Genomic DNA, 23,091 nt, shown 5'->3' with positions numbered 1-23,091 from the left:
ATGCAGAAGTCGGGGCTGTGGACCATGGCCGTCCTGACCGTTCTCTCCGCACAGGCCTTTCCACAAACGGACATCAACATCAGCCCAGGTGAGCACTGGGGCCAGGGCCAGGAGCAGGTGGAGAGGAGGACATCTGCAAATACTTGAGTTGTCACTGAGGCCTCACTGACTAGGCTGCAGGCCTGCCTGACCCAAGGAATGTTGGGGGGCCAAGCCAAGCTTCCTGACAGCCCCCCGCCAGTTCCTATCCCTCTAGCTGATGGACATTGTCCTAGGGCCAGACCCAAAGAGACCTGGTGATAAAGCCCAGCATTGCATCTTGAAAGCTGTGTGACCTGGCACAAGTTTCTTGACCTCTCTGAGCCTCAGTTGCCTTTAGAAAACAGTGGTCACAATGGCCCTCTCTGGGGCTATTGTGCAAGGGAGATGAGATAATGTGAGGAAAATGCCTGGTACTATAAGAAGATCTGAAAATAATGTTTTTGTTAGGGATTTGGCATCTGAGCTCCCCACCCTCACCTTGGCTCTGATAGCTGTTCCCAGGGAGATTTCAGACTTGCTGCTGTGCCGTAGCATTGGGTATGCGTGAGGACATAGGGGTCCCTCTAGTGACCTCCCTGGCACCTGGCCTAGTGACACTCAGCTCTGCAAATTTTCTGGATCCCCTGGGATTGGGACCCATCAGACACAGCCCTGTGGCCTCCCAGTGTCCTACTTGAAGGACATTGGGCTTCAACTCAATAGGGAGGTCGGGGCGCTGACTGGGGTAGGAAGAGTCCTGAGTACTTTAATCCCTTCAAGGCAGAGGATCTCGCCCGTCACCAAACATCGTTTTAAAACTGTTAATAATACCAATAACAACAACTGATGCTTGTGTAGCCCTCACTATATGCCAGGCACTGTTTTAAGCACTTTTTATATATGGATTTATTTAATCCTCACAATAACTCTATGGCATAGATACTATTTCTGTCCCTATTAAAATAGAACTAATACTGTATTAAAACATCTGTAAGGTCCCCATAAGATCACATTATTGAGCTGTTACAGTGTTGGGGTGAATTTAAATAGAAGGGTGATAGGATCACCAGATAGATGTCCAGGTAAACTTGAATTTTAGGTAAAAAATAAATCCTTTTTTAGTGTGTCTCAAATATTGCATGGGACATACCTTATACTAAAAATTACTTGTTTATCTGAAATTCAAATTTTACTGGGCACTTTTTAATCTAGCACCCCTAGTGATGGGGGATGTAAAGGGTGGTCAGTTCATTTGGGCCAGCATCAGGGGCTCTGGTCTGCCATAAACTCTCTGAGTATTTGTATTAGTCAGTTCAGGCTGCCATAACAAAATACCACAGGCTGGGTGGCTTCAACTACAAGAAGCATTCTGGAAGCTTTGTGTCCAAGATCAAGATGCCACTTGATCTGTTACCTCGAGAGGGCGTTCTTCCTGGCTTGCAAGTGGCCACATGGTAGAGAGAGAGAGAGAGTGCTCTGGTCTCTCTTCCTCAGGCCACTAATCCCATCATGGGGACCCCATGACTCCATCTAACCTTTATCATCTTCCAAAGGCTCCACCTGCAAACACCATCACACTGGGGGTTTAGGGCTTTGACATGGGAATTTGGGAGGGCATGCAGACATTCAGTCCATAATGGTGTCTTTGCATCCTTGTTCTTGTGCCTAAATTTTCTCATCTGTGCAATGGGTGAACAGGAGAGAAATCGGACAGAATATCTTCAAAGGATATTTGTGTGTTCCAAGATCTTGCCTTTCTGCCCAACATTAAGTGGAAAAGCCTGAGGCTGAGTTTGAGAGTGGGAGCAACTAGGGAAGTCCTACTCTCTCACCAGTTTGTGCCCGTGAGACCTTTCTCAGAGCTTCAAGTTTCCTCCTCTGGAAAGTGGGGATAATAATGGTTTTGGAGAATCTTCAATGAGATCATGCAAGTGAAGAGTTTAGCACATAATAAGCGCTTGAAAAATGGCTTATTACCTTACCACTTCTGCCACTGTGGTTGTTGATGTTATGAGAGAATTGGCCAGAAGACACCGTTTTCTGCTGTGACAAAAATGCCTTCAAAAAGGCACTTCCAGACATCTAGCCCCATGCCTCAGCCCCACTATATAGATGGGGAGACCGAGATCCCTGCCAACCCAGCAACTTTAGAGACCTCAGAGTTGGAGCTGGAAGGACGGGTCCCAGAAGTCCACTCAGCCTGATCCTCCCACATTACAGTTGTGCTCACTGAGGCCTATGGAAGGCAAGTAATCTGACCAAGGTCCTCATCCATCCAGCCCAGCGGAAAGCCCAATTCAAGCCTGAGCGGACAAATCCACTAGAGCAAAGTGATTTCAGAAGAGAATGTGTGAGCTAAGTGTTTGGGTTTGTAAGTGTGAGTGTGTGTGTGTTGATGTGGGACTAGAGAGTGCTTAGCTGGGGTCTTGGTGAGCCTGTGCAGACCATGAAGATGGGCACACAGCCAAAACCCAACCTTATTGAGAGTGGGCCTGGTTCGTCTTCTTCTCCTGCACCAGGAATATTCTCAGCTCCAGGAATATTCCAGGGCCGAGGCTGTTCCTGCTGTAATAATATCTCATGTTTACTAGAACGCCTACTATGAGTCAGGCACTGGCTTACCTGTGAAGTAGGCACTATCATCATGCCCATTTTACAGAGAAGAAAACTGAGGCACAAAGAGCTGAGTTTTTAACCAGAGTAATCTAACTCCAGAGTCTAAGCTCTGAGGCTGGAGCACAGAGGCTTGGGCAACGGAGAGTCGCCCTCTAGTCTGGATCATAGAGTTGGATCCTAGAGTAACCCCCCCTGACCTGGACACTCTAGCCTATTCCCTACCCCTCCTGTATGGTCAGAGAGCCCTCTACACACTTCTAGAATGTTCCTTGGCATGTAAGGACTCATGGTCAGGTGTGTTATGTGTTCTTCCCTCCAGCCTGTGACTTGAGAGCACAGACCCCAAGCCAAATAAGCACCCAGGAAACATTGAATTATTTGCTTAATTATGATGCTCTTAGTCAGCTCAGGCTGCTATCACACAATATTGGGCTGGCCAAAAAAGTTCATTCATGTTTTTCCATAAGACATTTTGGAAAAACCCAAAAGAACTTTTTGGCAACCTAGTACCATAGACTGGGAGGCTTAAACCCCTGGGATTTATTTCTCACAGTTCTAAAGCCTGGGAACTCCAAAATTGAGGTGTTGACCAATTCACTTCCTGGTGAGAGCTCTTTTCCTGTTTTGCAAATAGCCACAGAGAGGAGAGCTGTCTCTCCTCTTCTCATAAGGGCACTAACCCCATCATGGGGGTCCACCCTTATGACGTCTTATGACCCTAGTTTCTTCCTGGAGGCCCCCAGCTCCCAATACCATCACACTGGGGGTAGGATTTCAACATATGAACCTGCGGGTGGGACGCAAACGTTCAGTCCATTACACTGTTAAATTTGTTGTTTAATATGTTTGTCTTACAAATGAGAAAACAAGACCAAAAAAAGATATTTTCTGGAGGCACTGGAGTGCTTCAGACCTGAGTCTCATCCTGACACTGCCACTTTTTAGCTGTGGGAGCTTAACCTCTTTGAGCCTCAGTTTCTGCATCTGTAAAGGGGGGATGAATCAGGTACCCACTTGATTCAGTTTGGTCTCAACAGGTATACTTAGCATGCAATGAATGGCCACTGTTATGAGCAAAATAAAAAACCACCCAGTGCTGTCTCCTCTGTATCATAAGCCCACAAGAGCAGCCCTGGAGAAGGGAAAGCAATGCTCAGGCATGAGAGGCCTGGGACCAGTAGTTCTGCACATCACAGCCAGGGCTCAGTGGGAAGGCCCTGGGGGTGGGGTATATGGACCAGGGAGGTGCTGCAGATGACTGAGCTCTCCCAGGGGCCACCTTCCTGGACACTGGGAGACACTTCTGACCCCCTGGGACATCTGGGGCCCAGTAGTGATGTGGAAGGGGGCACACGTGGCCCCCAGAACCCCCTTCTCTCCCGGCTGGCTCCCAAGGCTCATCTGGGTAGCAGGCAGCAGGGTAGTGTGTTTGTGGGAGGCTGGATTGGGGCCAGAGGAGCAAACCGCCAGATCGTGTGGGAAGGTGACAATTTATTCTTTAAAAAAAAAGAGAGAGAGAGATTTAAAAAATGAGCCCCAAACACTGCTGGCGTGTCCTCTTTCCTTAACAAGCTCAAAGCTTCCAAAAGCTTTGACTCCCACCCCAGCTGGGAGACTTTGGGGGCCTTTGGTGCTGCTAATTGAGGTAAAATACCATGTAGTTTGGCCTCTTGGTTTCCAGAGCAACAAGCTTCTTTGTGCATCCCTCCCCCACATCCCACCCCTCCTCTCCACCACCTCCAGCTTCATCCCTCTCTCAAATTCCCAGGCAGGCTGAACCATTTGCAATTCTCCAAATGCTCCCTTCTCTCTGATACCTCTGGGCCTTTGCACATGCTATGCCCTCCACTTGGAACACTCTTCTGCTGACTCTTCCTCACCCCTCAGATCTCAGTAGGGGTCTCACATCACCCCCTCCAGGAAGCTCTCTGGGTCCCTGAATCTGGGTTATGTACCACTTTCAGGTGCTCCTGTATCCTGTATAACGGGTGTTATACAACACCCTGCATTTTCCCCATCCGGGAAGGGGACTCACTCTGGTGTCATCGTAATCCCCAGTGGGCACCCGGGGGCGGCCCCCAGTTCAACTAGGGAGAGAAAAGGGGCAAACAAATGACAAGTTTCTGAAATAATTTGGAGATGCTCCCTCAAGCTTTTGCCTGCATGACACAAATCCATATTAACTGTGTATTAATGACATTTTATTTCTGTGCTTATTTTTCTTAATGTCAGTCTCCATAGAGTGTAAGATCCATCAGGCCAGAAGTCACCTCTGTATAAGATGCCATAGTATCTCTAGTACATACCAACTACCTAGGACCAAACAGGTGCTCAAATAAGACTTCCTGAACAAATAAGCGAACGTACGAATGACCAGACCATCAAGTTTGAGACAGGGAAATAGGCTTCAATATAGCAGGAATCTCTAAATTAGGTCTGGAGCCATGCAGGTCTGCCACTTAGGTGCTGTGACCTCAGGAAAGTTATTCAAATTCTCTGTGCTTTGATTTCTTCATCTATAAAGGCGGGGGAGGGGGGCGGAGTGGGGGTTGGGGGATCATGATACTTACCTTATAAGATATATGAAGACTGAATGAATTGTTATGTACAAAACACCTGACACATTGCGTGGCTCAGATGGAAGCTCAGTAGGGTGGGCCCTGGTTCTTATGCTACCATCACTACCTGTCAAACGATAAAGCTATAGACATCTCTTCACAAAAGAGACACAGCTTAGCTGAGTTTACTCTGAGCTACAGGTTGATGAAAGTCCTCTGAGATCCTTCTAATGCTTGTTTCTAAAATCCCAGAGGTAAAGGAGGTGGAGGGGGCATGAGGGGAGTGGGATGCCAGGCGGGTGGAGTTTATTACCATCCCAGTGTAGGCAAGCAGCTCCTTTTTGCCTCCCAGGTCCTCCCAATTAAAGACTTTTGCCTGTCCAGGTGGAAAGGGGATTAATTGAGCAGTGACCTGTCACAGCCCCATTTTCTGGTCGGTTTCACCCCAGGCATCCATAACCACCACTTGCTCAGTGGAGAAAATCAAAGGGACCAGGAGTGGGGAGGAGGGCGGGAAGGTGGGGGCTGAGACTCTGCATTGCTCACAGCTTCCTGGTGATGCTGACACTGCTTCTCACAGCAGCCATTGTGCTGAACAATATGGAAACCCAGGGTCAGTCAATGCCCTCAGTGCTCAGCTGGAAAAGTCTGGGCATGCCATCCTAGAGGCAAGAGAGACCAGTTTGGAGGCATCAGGACACATGATGGGAGAGAAGGGAGTGCCCACACCCTTCTCACCACTGTCCTGCCCACCTCAAAGGGGCAGTTGACCCAAAGGAGCAATGTTTGATTCCCTGGCATGCATTTAGTCATTCAAAACTAGTTACTGTGCACCTACTATGTGCCAGGCACCAGGGAGAGGGGTGATCACAGAAGACCTTGAGCAGGGGGAGGCCAGACTGAACAAGAATTCATGGGGATGCGTGAACGGTTGGTGTGGGGGCTCTAGGGGCTCTCAGAGGGGCTCCTACCTTGTCTTCCCTAAAGAAGCCACGGCACAGTCAAGACTCAAGGAAGAAACTAAGATCAGCTGAAGACAGGCCAAGGCAAGTATCTGCAGAACTGAACACACAAGAGCTGAAGCAAATCTGGAACATGTTGTGAGCGATGGGATAAGCTGCAGGGGCAGGAGGGAGTGCTGTTCCCAAAGGCGACGGGCATTCCTGGAGGGCGTAGGTGAGGACCAACTCAGGGCATTGGAAGGATCTCTCTGGATCTGCAAGGCGAGATGAGGCAGAAAGAACAGCCAAAAGGCAATTGAGAAGGTTTCTGTGAGAGACTATGGGGGAAGGAAGAATGTGGAAGGGAGAGACACAGATAGAGAGGAGGAAGGGAGGAGAAGGAGGGAGGAAGACAGGAAAGAAGGAAGGAAGGGAGGAAGGAAGAAAAAGAAGCAGAGAGAGAAAGGAATTGCAGAGGTACTGGGAGGTGGAATAAACAAGACTTAAAAATTGACTGGATAAGAGGAGGGGGAAAGAGAAGAGGTAAAGATGATTTGGGGAAAATATCCAACAACGCCAGACAATTCTGGCCAGTTCCAGCCAATTCTTGTCAGTTTTGTCTAATCAAACGTGTGTGTGTATAGGACTTGCCTGGGAGTCCAGTGGTTAAGACTCCTTGCTTTCACTGAGGAGGCAAGGGTTCAATGCCTGGTCAGGATCTAAGATCCCACATGCCACACAGTGAGGCCAAAAATAATAGGGGGAAAGTATGTGTGTCTGTGTGTATGCGTATACACATCACTGTGCATTTTCTAGGGAAAGAAAGGAACAATTGTTTTAATCAAGACAGTGATAGTATTTGATATCAAAGATAGTTGATATTAAATAAAACACTAAGGTAGAGTGAACATAATGGGGTTTCCTAGGCTGGATTTGGGAACAGGTAAGGAAAAATCTGGTGAAATCTGAATAAAACTGTAGTTTAGTGAAGAGTGCATGCGTGCTAAGTTGCTTCAGTCACATCTGACTCTTTTTCACCCTATGGACTGTAGCCCACCAGGTTCCTCTGTCCATGAATTCTCCAGGCAAGAATACTGGAGCCAGTTGCCATAGCCCTCCTCCAGGGGATCCTCTCCACCCAGGGATCGAACCCTAGCCTCTCACGTCTCCTGCATTGACAGGCAGGTTCTTTACCGCTAGCACCACCTGGGAAGCCCCGAAGAGTATGTACCTATACTAATTTCTTAGTTGTGACAAAAGTACCATGGAAATGTTAAGATGGTAACATTAGGGGAAACAGAGAAGTAGATTCAAGGACTCTGTATACCATTTTTGCAACTTACCCATAAAGTTAAATTTATTCCAAAATTAAAAGTTGTGGTTTTTTTTAATGAAGGAAGAGAAAAGAGAGGACAACGAGGGTGGAAACTTCCAGATCAGAACTTCTGGTAAATCGGAGAGCAGAAAATGGCTCCACTATAGACATCTAGAAATGCAGATAAACTTTTACAGACATCCACTGAAAAGTAGCGGCTTCCCTGGTGGCTCAGATGGTAAAGCGTCTGCCTGCAATGTGGGAGGCCCAGGTTCGATCCCTGGGTTGGGAAGATCCTCTGGAGAAGGGAATGGCAAACCCACTCCAGTACTCTTGCCTGGAAAATTCCATGGACGGAGGAGCCCGGTAGGCTACAGTCCATGGGGTTGCAAAGAGTCGGACACGACTGAGCGACTTCACTTAAACTTAAAAAAACTGAAAAGTAAGCCGGGCTTCCAGGAAAGTGTTGGGGGCGCCCAGGGGCAGGAAACAAAAGAAGAAAACCAAAGCAGTGAGCACATGCGCAGCAGCGCTCTGGATGCGGAGTTAGCCTCCACCCAGGATGGGGGGGAATGACGGCTGAGCCATTTGAAGCAGAGCATTGAGAGCGGAATCCCCTCATAGAGCAGAGACCTCTCACGGAACAGAGAGAAGGTTAAAAAGTTCCACCTTCTGGGGAAGATTACACCGGATGAGGAGCGGGGAATCCTTCCTTCGTGTGAGAGATGACAAAGAAGTTGGTCTGCTTTATCTCAGACTCGGGATGAAAAGCAAGACTTGCCCTCTGCACCATCCTTCCATGAAGTCTGTACGGTTAAATTTAACCACGGTGTTCTAGCCCCGGGGCTTTTAAGCCACGGGTTTGTGACAGTTTTACATTTTAACTCTAAAATTAGAGAAAGAACCCGAACTCTACTTCTAATCAGTTTTCTGGTGCAATTTTTGCGAAGAAACTACAGATGGGTTGAGAAACGTGGACATTTGCTGTGATGTTTTGTGTTGTGGCTCCAGGGGGTTATTTTATGTTTTAGAATTCGGCTTTCCATCTAGGGCAGGAATTCTATTGACAGTTTGTTGTTGGTTTGGGTTTTTTTTTAATGTTTGTTTATTTATTTGACTGCCCCAGCTCTTAGTTGCAGCATGCAAGGTCTTCGCTCTTGCTTGCGTCATGCAGGATATTTAGTTGCGGCATGTGGGGACTGAACCCAGGCTCCCTGCATTAGGGGTGTGGAATCTTAGCCCCTGGACCACCAGGAAGTCCCCCATTGACATTTCAGGCCAGAAAATGCTTTGTTGTGGGGACTGTCCAGGCATTGTAGGATGCTTAGCAGCATTTCTGGCCTCTACCCATTGGATACCAATAGGCCCACCACCAAGAATGTCTCTGGGCATTGCTTCCTATCCCCTGGGAATTGAAATCACTCCTGGTTGAGAACCACTGCTCCAGGAGATCAGCTAAGGGGTGGGGGTGGGGGATGGGATGTGCCACTTTCAGATTTAGAACTGGGACAGTCCTGGGCAAACTGGGATGATTATATCCCCCACTTCCATCTCTAGTATGAATACTTCAGTTCAGTCACTCAGTCGTGTCCAACTCTTTGCGACCCCATCAACTGCAGCACGCCAGGCCTCCCTGTCCATCACCAACTCCCAGAGTCCACCCAAACCCATGTCCATTGAGTCAGTGATGCCATTCAACCATCTCATCCTCTGTCATCCCCTTCTCTTCCTGCCCTCAATCTTTCCCAGCATCAGGGTCTTTTCAAATGAGTCAACTCTTCACATGAGGTGGCCAAAGTATTGGAGTTTCAGCTTCAACATCAGTGCTTCCAGTGAACACCCAGGCTTGATCTCCTTTAGGATGGACTAGTTGGATCTTCTTGCAGTCCAAGGGCCTCTCAAGAGTCTTCTCCAACACCACATCAATTCTTCAGCACTCAACTTTCTTTATAGTCCAACTCTCACATCCGTACACGACCACTGGAAAAACCATAGCCTTGACTAGACAAACCTTTGTTGACAAAGTGATGTGTCTGCTTTTTAATATGCTGTCTAGGTTGGTCATAACTTTCCTTCCAAGGAGTAAGTGTCTTTTAATTTCATGACTGCAGTCACCATCTGCAGTGATTTTGGAGCCCAGAAAAATAAAGTCAGCCACTGTTTTCCCACCTATTTGCCATGAAGTGATGGGACTGGATGCCATGATCTTAGTTTTCTGAATGTTGAGCTTTAAGCCAACTTTTCACTCTCCTCTTTCACTTTCATCAAGAGTTTCTTTAGTTCTTCTTCACTTTCTGCCATAAGGGTGGTATCATCTGCATATCTGAGGTTATTGATATTTCTCCCAGCAATCTTGATTCCAGCTTGTGCTTCATCCAGCCCAGCATTTCTCATGATGTACTCTGCATATAAGTTAAATAAGCAGGATGACAATATACAGCCTTGACGTACTCCTTTTCCTATTTGGAACCAGTCTGTTGTTCCATGTCCAGTTCTAACTGTTGCTTCCTGACCTGCATACAGGTTTCTCAAGAGGCAGGTCAGGTGGTCTGGTATTCCCATCTCTTTCAGAATTTTCCACAGTTTATTGTGCTCCACACAGTCAAAGGCTTTGGCATAGTCAGATGTAAAATAATTGTAGGATGGGTAAGAGTGGGGAAAACTGTTTAGCACCAGCAAATATCATCGTCTTGGGTCAGTTGTTCCAGTTAACTCCTGCACAGACATAGCCAAATTCTCCCAATGTGTGTCCTTGGTTATAAGTGATGGGTGGAAAGCAGATGGAAATGACTTGCTGCTTCTCATTCATGCAAAGGGGGAAGTGCTCCAAAAGGAGACCCCTGGGAGTGATTCTGCTGCCTCTCTCTGTAAGGCACTGGCAAAGTGCCCACAGGGAGCCCAGCAACACCCAGCCTCACGAGGGGTCCCTCAGCCCTCTCAGCATGAGGCAATGTCCTCTAGACCAGTGCTCTCGGCTGAGAAAGGAGGAGATCGAGGTCCAGAGAGGAGCAGGGAAGGGCCAGAGGTACTGAGCTCACTAACCCCATAACCCCTTTTGCATATAAGGGAGGGTTAAGAGAGCAGATTTTGGATCAGCTGACCCCAGTTTGGATACTGGCACTTTTTGAAAGACGATTGGCCAGGACTGGCGGGGAGGGGTGGGACAAGCCAGGATTGACCAGCACAGCAGCCTGGGGTGGGACGAGGGCTGGTTCTAGTCAAACAGAAAAGCCCAGTGGCTTTCATCAGGGACAGACAGGCCCCAGCTGGAAGCTCCCTGCTTACATGTGTGTGGGTTAGACGCTCAGTCCTGTCCAACCCTTTGTGACCCCATGGACTATATAGCCCACCAGGTTCCTCCATCCATGGGATTTTCCAGGCAAGAGTACTGGAGTGGGTTGCCATTTCCTTCTCCAGGGGATCTTCCTGACCCAGGGATTGAACTGGGTCTCCTGAACTGTGGGCATACTCTTTACTGTCTGAGCCACCAGGGAAACTCAGCTCTGTTGATTAAAATAACTGTCCCTTTCCTTCCCCAGAAATATCCATAGAGTTGTATGTGTACAGACATCGTGCTTGGGCTCATTAGCTTCAGTCACGTCCAGCTCTTTGTGACCCCATGGACTGTAGCCCACCAGGCTCCTCTGTCCCTGGTATTTCCCAGGCAAGACTACTGGACTGGCTTGCCATTTCCTTCTCAGGGGGGATCTTCACCACCCAGGGATTGAACCTGCATCTCCCACATTGGCAGGCAGGTTCTTTACCTCTGAGCCACCAGGGAAGCCCCAGCAAGTGTCTGGCACATCATAAATGCTTGGTAAACGTGGTCCACTACTTCTTTATTCATGAGCCTAGCCAGCTAATAGAGTGGTTTTGAAGGCAGAGATCCACACCCCGGATACCACAAGAGGTGCTAGCCTGACCGCTGAGAAGGAAAAGAAGGTGCTAGCATTATATAGCATGTGAGATGCAGAGCTGGGGCTGGGACCCAGGCTTCTGGACTCCAGTCTAACAATTTCACCACCGCCTGGTACCTGCTCTCACAGCTGAGCCACACATCCAAGTTCCAGGCAGGTTCTCAGCATGCCTTTCTCCCCAGCTTGGTCTTCTTCAATCCTGGTTTTCCAAACCACACTAAGAGGCCCCCCAGAGGGGCTGAGATGTTGAAGAACTTTACTGTCTCAAACATGAGCCTATCATTTGTCCCCTTTCAGAATTAAGAACACATCCTGAACCCCAGTAGTCATGGGCTAAAGATATAAATAGTCTTGGCTGTTGTTTGTCATTAAACATGTAGGGAAATATCCGCTTTCGCCAGAGAGCCCAGAATTGCAGATTGAAATAAGATACCATTTTTTTGACTATAAAATTTGCAAAGATTTCCATTAAAGTGGTAACAGTGCCTGCAAGGGCGCGATGAGATGGGCATTCTCAGACATCACTGTGGGAGTAGAAATTGCTTTCAGGAGGCAATTTAGCAAATTGTATCAAAGCCTTAAAAATCTCTCCCCATAAAATCAGAAATGTTGCAAAAGCTTTGTGCACAAGGCTCTTCATCTCAGCACTTTTTCTAATTGTTTTTTTAAAAACAGGAAACAATCTAATTAGACCAAAATAGGGGAAAGATTAAATAAACTCTGGTGGGGGGGGGGTGGCCACTCAGGGGAGTATTCAACAGCTGTTTGAAACAATGTTTACAAAAATTTATAATAATATGAGGGAAAATGCTTATACTCTAATTTTTAGAAATCAGAATACCGATAGGGGTTTATGGACAATATAACCACAATTGCATTTAAAAAAATCATTGCCGTCAACACGACAAGAAGAAAAACACTAAGGCAGTAACATTTTCCAAGGATTCTATAATGAGTACATATTACTTTTATTATTTTGTAAATTTTAGGCATGTGTTAATCATACTGGGATCGCTTTTTACTTTTATACTTTAAAAGATGTCATAAGCCATAGCATCAGTGTTTGCTGGCCAGCCTTCTTCCCAGCCCGTTTCTGTCTGTCCCCAGCCATGCCAGAGCTGCCCCAGGCTTCCCTGTGCCCCCTCTTCTGGATGGAGTTCAAAGGCCACTGCTACAGATTTTTCCCTCTCAATAAGACCTGGGCTGAGGCTGACTTCTACTGCTCGGAGTTCTCCATCGGCAGGAAGTCCGCCAAACTCGCCTCCATCCACAGGTGAGTGAACTCCTCTGTCCTTTGTAGCCCAGTCAAGCACCCCTTTGGAAAGGGATGTATAGAATGGTGTCTTCCACTGGTGTTTTTCTTTGGTAATTTCAGCTGTTACTGTCATTGAAACTGGCCCTGGCGGTAGAGGACAAAGCATTTAGCAAGGGTTGCAAACTGCAGGCTGGAAGGTCCATTTTTATAAGTGCCAAACTTATGCCATGCCTTGTTCAGTATCACAGGGGGTTTGAACCAATGAAACAACTCATAACATACATGTAACTCGCATAACATAAGGCATAATAACTGACATTTATTTGCTAAGAGTTGGGCTTCCCAGGTGGCGCTAGTGGTAAAGAATCCGCCTGCTAATGCAGGAGACACAAGAGATATGGAATCGATCCCTGGGTCGAGAAGATCCCCTGGAGGAGGGCATGGCAACCCACTCTAGTATTCTTGCCTGGAGAATCCCATGGACAGAAGAGCCTGGCAGGCTACATTCCATGGGGTTGCAGAGAGTAGACACAACTGAAGTGACTTAGCATGCATGCATGTATAAGCATCAAGTTCCTGCAAACCATATTAGGTTGGTACCCTCATGTCACAGACAGGAACCTAAGGCTCCAAGAAGGTATCTTTCTGTGAAGTGGTAGAGCCAGGATTTGAACCTGAGCAGGTGGCTTCCATAGCCCACCCACCAAGCTTCCTTCAACATTACTCCATGCCTCCCAAGCCCCAGCCACACGGACCATCTTGACATTCTCCAGTGTGGTCCAGCCCATTTACTCTTGCATATTTGCACATTCTGTTCCCTCCACTGGGAACTCCCATCCCGTCTTCTCCAGGTAGACTCTTTCTTAACCTTCCAGACCCAGCTCTGCCATCTCTGCATTGAAGTCACTCCAGACTTGGTGGCACCTGACTGTACATATCCACCTCCCAAAGAGCACTTTCTTCATCACTTTAGTAACTTCTTTTCACATCTGATTTCCTTGCTGATTTGTGGGTTCTTTGAAGCCAGGTGTGATGTGTTCCGTTGCCCCTAAGCTACAAATTTACAGTCTTTCCTGATTTTTCAAGGATCTCAGAGACTTAAAGTTAGGACGCTGGTTGGTTCTTTACGCTTTAGAGTCGCTGAGTTTTGTTACAAACGGGGAAGGGGTCCTCAATCTTAGTTAAAAGCAACAACAACAACTCTTGAATCCTCACATTGATTCATCTAGCAATGTATCCACTGTATCCTTGGTGGTGCTGAAGTATATAGTGATGCAATCAACATCTAACCAGGAAAACAGGAATCACTCCAAATGTTTAACATGGAGTTTCATACACACGTAAGGGATGGACTCTGAGAACTTAAAGACGCAGTAGATTTTCTAGAGATTCACACCAGCAGGAAGCCAGCTCCACCCCTAACTGGAGGGCAGGTCAGTCGGATGGGAGCTGGAGCCACAGAAGCCAGGCAGCCCCTGCCAGCACCTCCCCAGACAGAGAGGGAAAGAAACACCCTGGTTTCTCTCACCCTCCCAGCCTCCATCAGTTGCCTCCCCTTGCGTGGAGGGCACCTGATGTGGAAGCCTGGGCAAGGCAGTCTTCAGAGTCAAATCCCCTGTGATAGAGAGCTCAGCACAGCATATGACTGGCACATATAAAAATGGATAAAATAAGTTCTCAAAAACTCCCGGCCTATAGAGGAAAATTAAATATATGTAATAAAGAGGAAATTTAAAGGTGATTCCACATGAAGATTTCCCTTTGGCGGTCCACGGGAAGGACAGCCCAGCCTGCCCCATGGAGCCCTTGGCTTAATAGGCACTAGGAAGGATTCCAGGTAGATTTGGGGGCTTTCCAGCAGCCCCTGACTCAAATTCTGTTCTTTTCTGCCTCAACTTACCTCCTTTCTCTTCTCAACTCCTGACATCCCTCTTTTTCTCTCTTATACAAATGTTCCCCAAATGTTATGCTAGCATCTCCTCTCTTATACAGGTATTTTTCTACTCTGGCATGTGACACTTTCCCAAAAACATGTAGGAAAGTTGAATTTACACAACACATTCATCTGTTATAAACCAAGTTCAGTTCCCATAAAGCTAGACGATATTATAAAATCTCTAATTACATCTTGTCTCTGAGACACAATCCAGTTCTCTAATTCTGGCATTTTTTTCATGCTTTGTAATTTTGTTCTTTTCCTTCATAATTAAACGCACAATCAACTTATGTTCATGGAGCATCTAATTAAAGTTTAAGTTTCTCAGCCTTTCCGCTTACCTAATAATTTCCATCTTTGCTTCAAGTGACAGTTGAATTGAATTAAGTTCATTTGATTTTCACTCCTTATTACTTACAGTAGCACCTCGGGCATTTCTATTTCCCAGTTATTTTGACCACATATGGGGAAAACACGATGAAATATTGAAATGGTTTTCCAAGCAGGTGCCATTGAATAAAGGTGACTCTAGTGCCATTTTAATGGCAGGGCAGCCACTCCCCTAGACGATCGTGCACCATGCATGTTCAGTAGTTAATGTAGGACATTCCGAATTGTGCATGAGGGGGCACATGGGAATGCCAGTGCTTCGCTGGATAGGACCAACAGCAAAGACACATTGGACTGGAGAATACTTTGTCCCCCCCACCAAATCATACCACTCTAATGTTAGATAAAACACATGGTCTTGGAACATCAACACTGAACAGAACCTGGCGATGGTGTGAGATGAGATGCCACATAGAAATAAGGTGTGAGGTTGGTCCATGTGGTCCTTGCAGCCCATTTAGAGAGGAGACTTGAGAAATGGCTTCCCATGTGGCGCTAGAGGTAAAGAACCCGCCTGCCAATGCAGGAGACATAAGAGGCACAGGTATAATCCCTGCTTTTGGGAAGATCCCCTGGAGGAAGGTATGGCAACCCACTCCGGTATTCTTGCCTGGAGAATCCTATGGACCGAGGAGCCAGGCAGGCTATAGTCCACAGTGTCACAAAGAGTCAGACAGGACTGAAGTGACTTAGCATGCACACACAATCTTGAGAAGCAGAAAATGAAGCCTAGCAGCCACCCTGGGGAGCACGGAAACTTTCTGTTACAGATGTTCAAGGATTATATAGAGGGTGCTCACAGAATGTTTCCTGGAAGAACTAGTCCTGGATCAGGATCTTGAAGGTTTGGGAAACTTAGGGGATGGGGACAGCAGATGTTATAAAGGAGGAAATTAAGAGCACTTTAGAGTCAGGCAGCCATAGGCTAGTCCCCACTCCACCACTTCCTACCTGGTGATCTTACCCAAGTCACATAAACTCTCCGAGTCAGAGTCCTCAGCTGGGAAACATCAATAGTTACACTAAGCTTTTTAAGATTGAGGATTTTAGAGGAGATAATGGATCTGAAGTTCTTACACAAGCACTCAGGTAACATAATGCTTCATAGTGAGAGTTCTTAATTATTTTTATTAATTATAATCATGGGTGTCTCAAGAGGTCAGCACTCACTTAGTGTGCCCATGTCAGATCTTCTTTCTGAGGGCAAGTAAGCCTTGCCCCACCCGCCATCTTTCCTCTCCACTGCTTCTAATAATATCTATCTTGGTCCATTTAGGCTGCTGTTACAAAAATATCAGACTGGGTGGCTGATATACAACAGAAATGTGTTTCTCACGGTTCTGGAGCCCAAGATCAGAGTGCCTTGTGTTGTAAAGTCCTGGTGAGGGCTCACCCCCAGTCTGCAGATGGTCATCTTCACGCTGTATCCTCACAAGGCAGAAGGGGCCAGGGCGCTCTCTAGGGCCTCTTTTATAAGGGCACTAATCCCATTCATGAGGGCTTCACCCTCATGAACTAATCACCTCCCAAGGGCCCCACCTCTTAATACAGTGACATCGGGAGTTAGCATTTCAATATATGAATTTGAGGGAGGGGCACAAGCATTCAATTTATAACAGTTTTGATTAGCAACTCCTAGTGTGTGACTGCCTAGAGCACTGTGTTGAGAAAGATTCTGAGAACCAGAGTTCTGAGTGCTTCTGGGATGGGTTGGTAATGTCTTCCACAAACACATAATTAAGGAGAGTTATTATGTGTGCTTAGGGCTTCCTTTATAGCTCAGTCGGTAAAGAATCTGCCTGCAATGCAGGAGACCCGGGTTCAGCTCCTGGGTCAGGAAGATCCCCTGGAGGAGGGCACGACAACCCACTCCAGTATTCTTGCCTGGAGAATCCCATGGACAGAGGAGCCTGGCGGGCTACAGTCTATGGGGTTGCAAGAGTCGGACATAACTTAACACACACAGCATGGCACAGCATTATGTGTGCTTTGACTTGCTACCAACACCTTAAGCAAAATGAAATTGATGGGCAGGTGTTCTAGACAAGGTGGCAGTCTATAGAGTGGTCATTTAGAAGAAGCCATCAGGAGCAGATGTAATCTCTTTCAACATAAAGGATACCTCAACATAATCCTGTTTCGAAAGGAGTTATGGATTAAGTGTTCTTTTAGGCAGCAGACTACTTCCAGGGCCCTCCACCAATTTCTTTTGTTAGGTAAATTACTTTATAAGTTCTTTGAAGTAGGAGGTGAGAATCCCACTAATGCTTTCTGCTGTGTTTTGAATGTTTTGGTCCCCACAAGATTCATATGTTGAAATTCTAATGCCCCATGTGATGGTGATAGGAAGTGGGGCCTTTGGGAGATGCTTAAGCTCTGAGGGTGATGCCCTCATGGATAGGATTAGTGCCTTTATAAAAGGAGCTCCACAGAGCCCCCCTGCCCCCTGTTGCCATGTGAGGGCACAGCAAGAAGTATGCACCCAGAAGGTGCACTCACCTGGCCATGCTGGCACCCTGATCCTGCATTTCCCAGCCTCCAGAACTGTGAGAAATAAATTCCTATAGTTCATAAACCACCCAGACTGTGGTATTTTGTTGTAGCAGCCTGAATGGCCTAAGACACCTGTTGAAGAAGGTGGATAATTAATTTCAGGATTTGGTTTTGCTGAGTTGACTATGCAAGTTCAAGCCTCTAGTTGAGTTTTCCAGCAAAGCCAAAGGTTTTGAAGATGTTCTGTGAGAAAAAAAAATTAGGAGAGAGGAGGCTATGTAAGGACTAGCACTGTAGAGGGGCGGGGGTCGGGGGGGGGGGGGCTTTTGAGAAAGAGCAAGAACATCCAGTGGAGATTTTTGTTATTTGGTGTGTGCAATACAATGCCAATTCCTTTTTTTTTTTTTTTTTTTTTTTTGTCTCTTCAATATAATCCATCTTATTTGCTAGTGTTTTTGAGATAGACTTAAGTTTATAGGATAAATAGCAGTGCTGAGTCCTGCTTTGCACTGGCATGGAAAAAATGCAGAAATGCCCCTGACAGGACAGGCCATGTGGGTGCCCTAGGCAAAAAAGAAAAAGGAGAAAGCCAGATTGCATCACATTCTCTATTTACTTTGATCCAGGAGGATTAGCAAAGGTTGCTGTTGATTTGCAACTTAATCCTGCGCCAAGAGGCAAGGAGTAATGTGCACCTGGGTTTCTTACCTTTGCAGCTGGGAGGAGAATGTCTTTGTGTACGACCTTGTGAACAGCTGTGTTCCTGGGATTCCAGCTGACATCTGGACAGGGCTTCACGATCACAGGCAGGTGAGCAAGTGCTGGCCATCACGCCCTCTTGGAAGCTCCAGCCAAGGTTCCACTTTGATTTAACCAGCTTTTCACATGGGACCTATGTGCCAGGTCCCTGCCACACGCCCAGCATACAGAGAAATCAGACACCAAGACACTCCAGTTAGAATATGATAAATGTTGTGAAAGAGATGAGGATGGAAACATATCAGATGGCCAGTGATGGGCTCTGTTTAGGTTTGGATTCTCAAAAAACAGACACAAAAACTTGATTAGATGGGTAAGAGGCTTTTGAGGGAAAATATCTGCAAAGGAAAAAAAGAAGGCAGGTATATATGGCAGGAGGGAAGACCTTCAGCCCATAATGAGCCTGGTGAAAGGAGATGGGGGTGGGTGGGATGGGGAGAGCCTCAGATTGCAGAACACTCTGGAAAGTCTTGGCTAAGCCAATGGGGCATCCCCTGGCAGAGGATGCCCATTCCAGGACTCCCACTTGTGCAGGAGTGGTCCAGAACTAATACCCGTGATCATGGAGGAAGCACGTTCTCCCTGTGGATGCAGCTCTGGGTCCAACGAGCTGTCAGTCAGCCCTGCTCCCCCAGCAGGTCCTGCTGAAGGAGCTCTGAGCAGGGCACATCTACAGCTGCCTCAGCCTCCCTGAGTAAGAGACATTTAAGCTGATGTCCAGTGGACAAATAGGAGTCAGTCAGAGGAAGAACATTCCAGGCAGAGAGCACAGCGTGGGCAAAGGTCTTGAGGCGCGAGAGTCACAGCACACTCAAGAACACTAAAGACCAGTGTGTCTGGGAGGCAGTGGGGAAGGAGTTGGTGGAATGATGGTGGGAGAACAAGGCCAAAGAGGGCTGGCTTGGGCCAGATCTCATACCTGGCAATATCTCAGCAGACTCCACCTGGAGATTTTGTCCGCTGACTTACCCCAGGCAAGCTGCGTCCTGAGCATCTCTCCTATATGTACACCTCCAACCCTGCCTCAGAGCACTGCAGGGAATAGGATTCCATTTCCAGCACCTGTTCTACCATTTACTTTAATAGCTGACTCTGGGGCCTTCCCAGGTGGCGCTAGTGGTAAAGAACCCACCTGCCAATGCAGGAGATGTAAGAGACACGGGCTCAATGCCTGAATTGGGAAGATCCCCTGGAGGAGGGCTTGGCCACCCACTAAATATTATTGCCTGGCGAATCCCATGGACAGAAGAGCCTGGTGAGTTAGAGTCCACAGCATCACAAAGAGTCAGACACGACTGAAGCAACTTAGCACACACACACAGGTGACTTTGAGACAATTTTTTTTTTTTTTTTACACCTCTGAGCTTCAGTTTTCTCAGCTGTGAAATGGAGTGATCATAATGGTGCCTGGTTGTACAAAGTAAATGGGCCAATATATGTGAAGGATTTAGCCTGTGCTTGGCACACGGTGAAAGCTCATTTAGTGTGGTCGAACTTGCTATTAGTGAAGCAGAAGTAACAATAGTGGCCAGGCTCAATAAAGATAGTTTAACAACAATCAGCAGAATTCATCTGGCAAGAACTTATATAGAAGCTGTAACTTAAAAAAAGAACCAAAATGTCCCATTATAGTAGTAATTTTAAAATTGGCTTATGAATACAGTTAGTTAAGGAACTCATAAGACTTAAGAATAATAATAACAAATGATACAGTAAAAGGACTTGCTTTTATACTTTTCTTTTCAGTCCTAGGTACCACATGCAAGGCACTAGCTAAGTCTGCTAGTGCTGTCAACTTATTAAATTCTCACAATAATTCTTCTGAGGGAGATATTCACTCCATTTTACAGGTGTGGAAACTGAGGCTCAGGGAAGTTAAGTAAGTTGTCTAGACTCCAGAGCTAGGAAGTGAGAGGAGCTGGAATCCCAGGCTCTAGTCTCTCTCCCAGAAGGTGCGTTCAATTTCCATTATACAACGTGGCTTCCATAATCATCGATGCTTCCAGAGAGACTCTTCTAAAAACTTGAATAAATGGAGAAATGACTTCTGTTCCAGGGCATTGCAAAGAAGTCATTCTTTCCACAGTTAATTTGCACATTTATTGCAACACCGATCAAATTCCCAACAGGACTTTTCTTGTAATTGGTCAGAGTGGTTCCACAGCAGGCAAGAAAAATACACACTATTTGGACAGATAGAAAAAGATGAAGAATGATTTCCACTCACTGGTAGAAAAAAAATTTTTAATGTAATAGTTAGGGTCTTGAGTACTGGAGTCAGATAGACCTGGGTTTAAATCCTGGCACTAATGCTTTATTAACTGTGTGAATTTGGGTAGACTAATCTAAGTCTCAGTTGTTTCATCTATAAAATGGAGATGACAATTTCTGCTTTGCAGGATGGTGAGGACAAAATGCCCACCTGGCATGATATATAGTAAGCCCTCAACAAACAACAGCTAGTAATATTGCCAGCCAGAGCTGGAACCAAACTCAAAAGACAGTGTTTGAGAGACAGGGTTGAAGGAATAAGAAAGATGCTGCATTTTGAAAACCTGGGGAGATGGTGGATGGGTCCCCCAAACTGTCTCCCAGTTGCTGGTTAGGAGGCAAAGGTTTTAAAGGGGAGTTTCAGGGGTGCACAGGCAGGGGGATATATGCAGAACAGCACAGCCAGCTCCCACAGTCATTATGAAACTTGTCATGCGGTGGTCAGATCAGCATCATCTTGATCCTTCAACTCCAGGATCAGTTTGTCCTCATTTCCTTGAAGCCAGTTCTGGGTACTATGCCAGCATAGATCCAGTGCTGCACAAGATGAAGCAGCTTATGTCAGGGATGCAGTCTGGTCATTCATGCAGTCAGCTTTTCCCCTCTGTGCCAATCACAGTAGTCGCAAAACAACTCAGGAATGTGCATGGGACACTGTCATCGATATCTTCAGGGGGGAACTACAGATTCTGTGATTCCAGTGTCCTAATCATTAACTGTTTGAACCTGCTCTTTTGTGGCTCACGGGAGGCCTGGGAGACTACAGGTTTTCTACAAGCAAGAGGCAGGGGACATGGAGGGGCTTTTGTGCCACAGGGTTTCACCTTTACCAGTTATGGTGGTAATAATAGTATATCAGATAAAAGTGAGGGCTTCTGCACTGTTAGGTATGAAGGTGTTAGATGTTACTCCAAGCTGGAGATGGCTTGCATGTCTGATCTTTCTCTCCTTGGCTTGCTCCTTGCCTCTGGGTGCGACCCCCCAGGAAGGGAAGTTTGAATGGACAGATGGCTCACCCTATGATTACAGCTACTGGGATGGGAGCCAGCCGGACGACGGCGTCCATGCAGACCCAGAAGAGGAGGACTGCGTGCAGATATGGTACCGGCCCACCAGCGGTAGGTGCCCCTGAGACCAGGGCTCTTGCAGGGGTGCTGGAAGGCACCAGGGACGGTTGAGGCACTGTAAGTTATTCAACACCTTGGAGAGTGGCCAGAGGCCCCTTGGAGGTGTTAGGGACGTGGCCATTCTCTGTGGTGGATGCATTTTAAATAATATCTAATGGTGTGTTGTTGACATGCAAACTGTGATTTGGATGAAAAGACATTAGAGACAGAAGCATGAAAAGAAAGAAAGCAAGAAACTTGTATAGAGACCAAAGGATGGTGCTTTTATGTCAGCTCAGCAACGCACTGAATGTGGCTTGCGCTCGTGGACATTAGAACAAAGGAAGCCAGGAAGAGTGCGCAGGCGCAGTAGTGAAGAGTACCCAGCCAGGCTGAAGTCCTGGTCCTGCTGCGTTCTAACTCTGTGTCCTGAGGCAATAGCTTATTCTCTCTGAGATGCACTTTCCTCATCTATAATCATCGGTCCCACCCACAGGGCTGTTCTGAGCCCTGAAGGAGGTACAGCTGATATGCCCAGTGGCAAGAGCATGGACTCTGGAGTTGAGTATCCTTGTCTGAACTCCAGCTCCACCGCTTGTAAATTGAGTAGCCAACTTCTTGGTGCCTCAGATTCTTCATCCATAAAATGGGACTAGTCACACTTAACTCACAGGGTTGATGGGAAGGAAAAAGAAGATAAGGGACATAAAGTGACTACAGTGGTTTGCATGTGCTATCAGCAGTCATCACCATCACCATGAGCATCATCGCTGCTCGTAAAAATCATGAGAGATAAAAATTAATATTTCCATTTTATAGATGAAGAAACTGAGGCTCGGAGAAGTTAAGTGATTTGTTTGAGTTTGCACAGCAAGCAACTATGGAGCTGGGTTTCGATATCTACTCCAGATCCAAAGACTGATCGGCTCCTTTTTCTTCTTCTGATTAGGGGAGCAAATTGCTATTCTGGGAGCCGCCTTGGAGTCAGAGCTGGGTCAAGCCTCTGAGTGAGGCTTGTCCTGCCTCTCCGCAATAACAAGTCAACACTAGTCTTAGGAGAGAGTAAGGCTGGACAGCAGCCGCATCAAGCATCAGCAAGAAAGGGATGCCAGTGTAGACACCAGGCTTATGGGAGAGGACTTTTACTTTGGCGGGATGGTGGGGTGACTTTTACTGTGGTAGGTGTACCTTCACACAGAGTCTGCTTTTTCCCACCACAGCTCTGAGGTCATGGAATGATAACACCTGCAGCCGGAAGTTCCCTTTTGTCTGCAAGATCGCAGCTCTGACCATTCACTGATGCATTCTCGCCCTCACTGCGCGAGCCCAGCTCCAGCATTGACTTGTAGCTCTACCTGATGTAAAGTCAACACTCAATAAATGTCAAACACACAGTGAAGACAAATATCCCAGAGATTTTATACAAGCACATCTTAAGATACAATGTAATCAGTTGGTCATGAGTGACAGGAAACCCAACTCAGACTGGCCTGATACATGAAGGATGGTCGAT

General features: G+C 46.8%; 1 protein-coding gene across 1 annotated transcript; it reads left to right on the top strand.

The window, feature by feature from the left end:
• Window positions 1-22,878, top strand: CLEC19A (C-type lectin domain containing 19A). Its single transcript, XM_065920304.1, has 5 exons — window positions 1-88; window positions 12,476-12,641; window positions 18,159-18,252; window positions 21,458-21,590; window positions 22,799-22,878. The coding sequence occupies exons 1-5, from the start codon at window positions 1-3 to the stop codon at window positions 22,876-22,878; spliced, it is 561 nt and encodes a 186-aa protein (XP_065776376.1).
• Window positions 22,879-23,091: the final 213 nt, after the last annotated feature.

The sequence above is a fragment of the Muntiacus reevesi genome, chromosome 2, assembly GCF_963930625.1.
Source record: "Muntiacus reevesi chromosome 2, mMunRee1.1, whole genome shotgun sequence".
Taxonomy (NCBI): Eukaryota; Metazoa; Chordata; class Mammalia; order Artiodactyla; family Cervidae; genus Muntiacus; species Muntiacus reevesi.
Note: the sequence above shows the minus strand (reverse complement) of the source record. Positions and strands in the feature narration are given on the sequence as shown.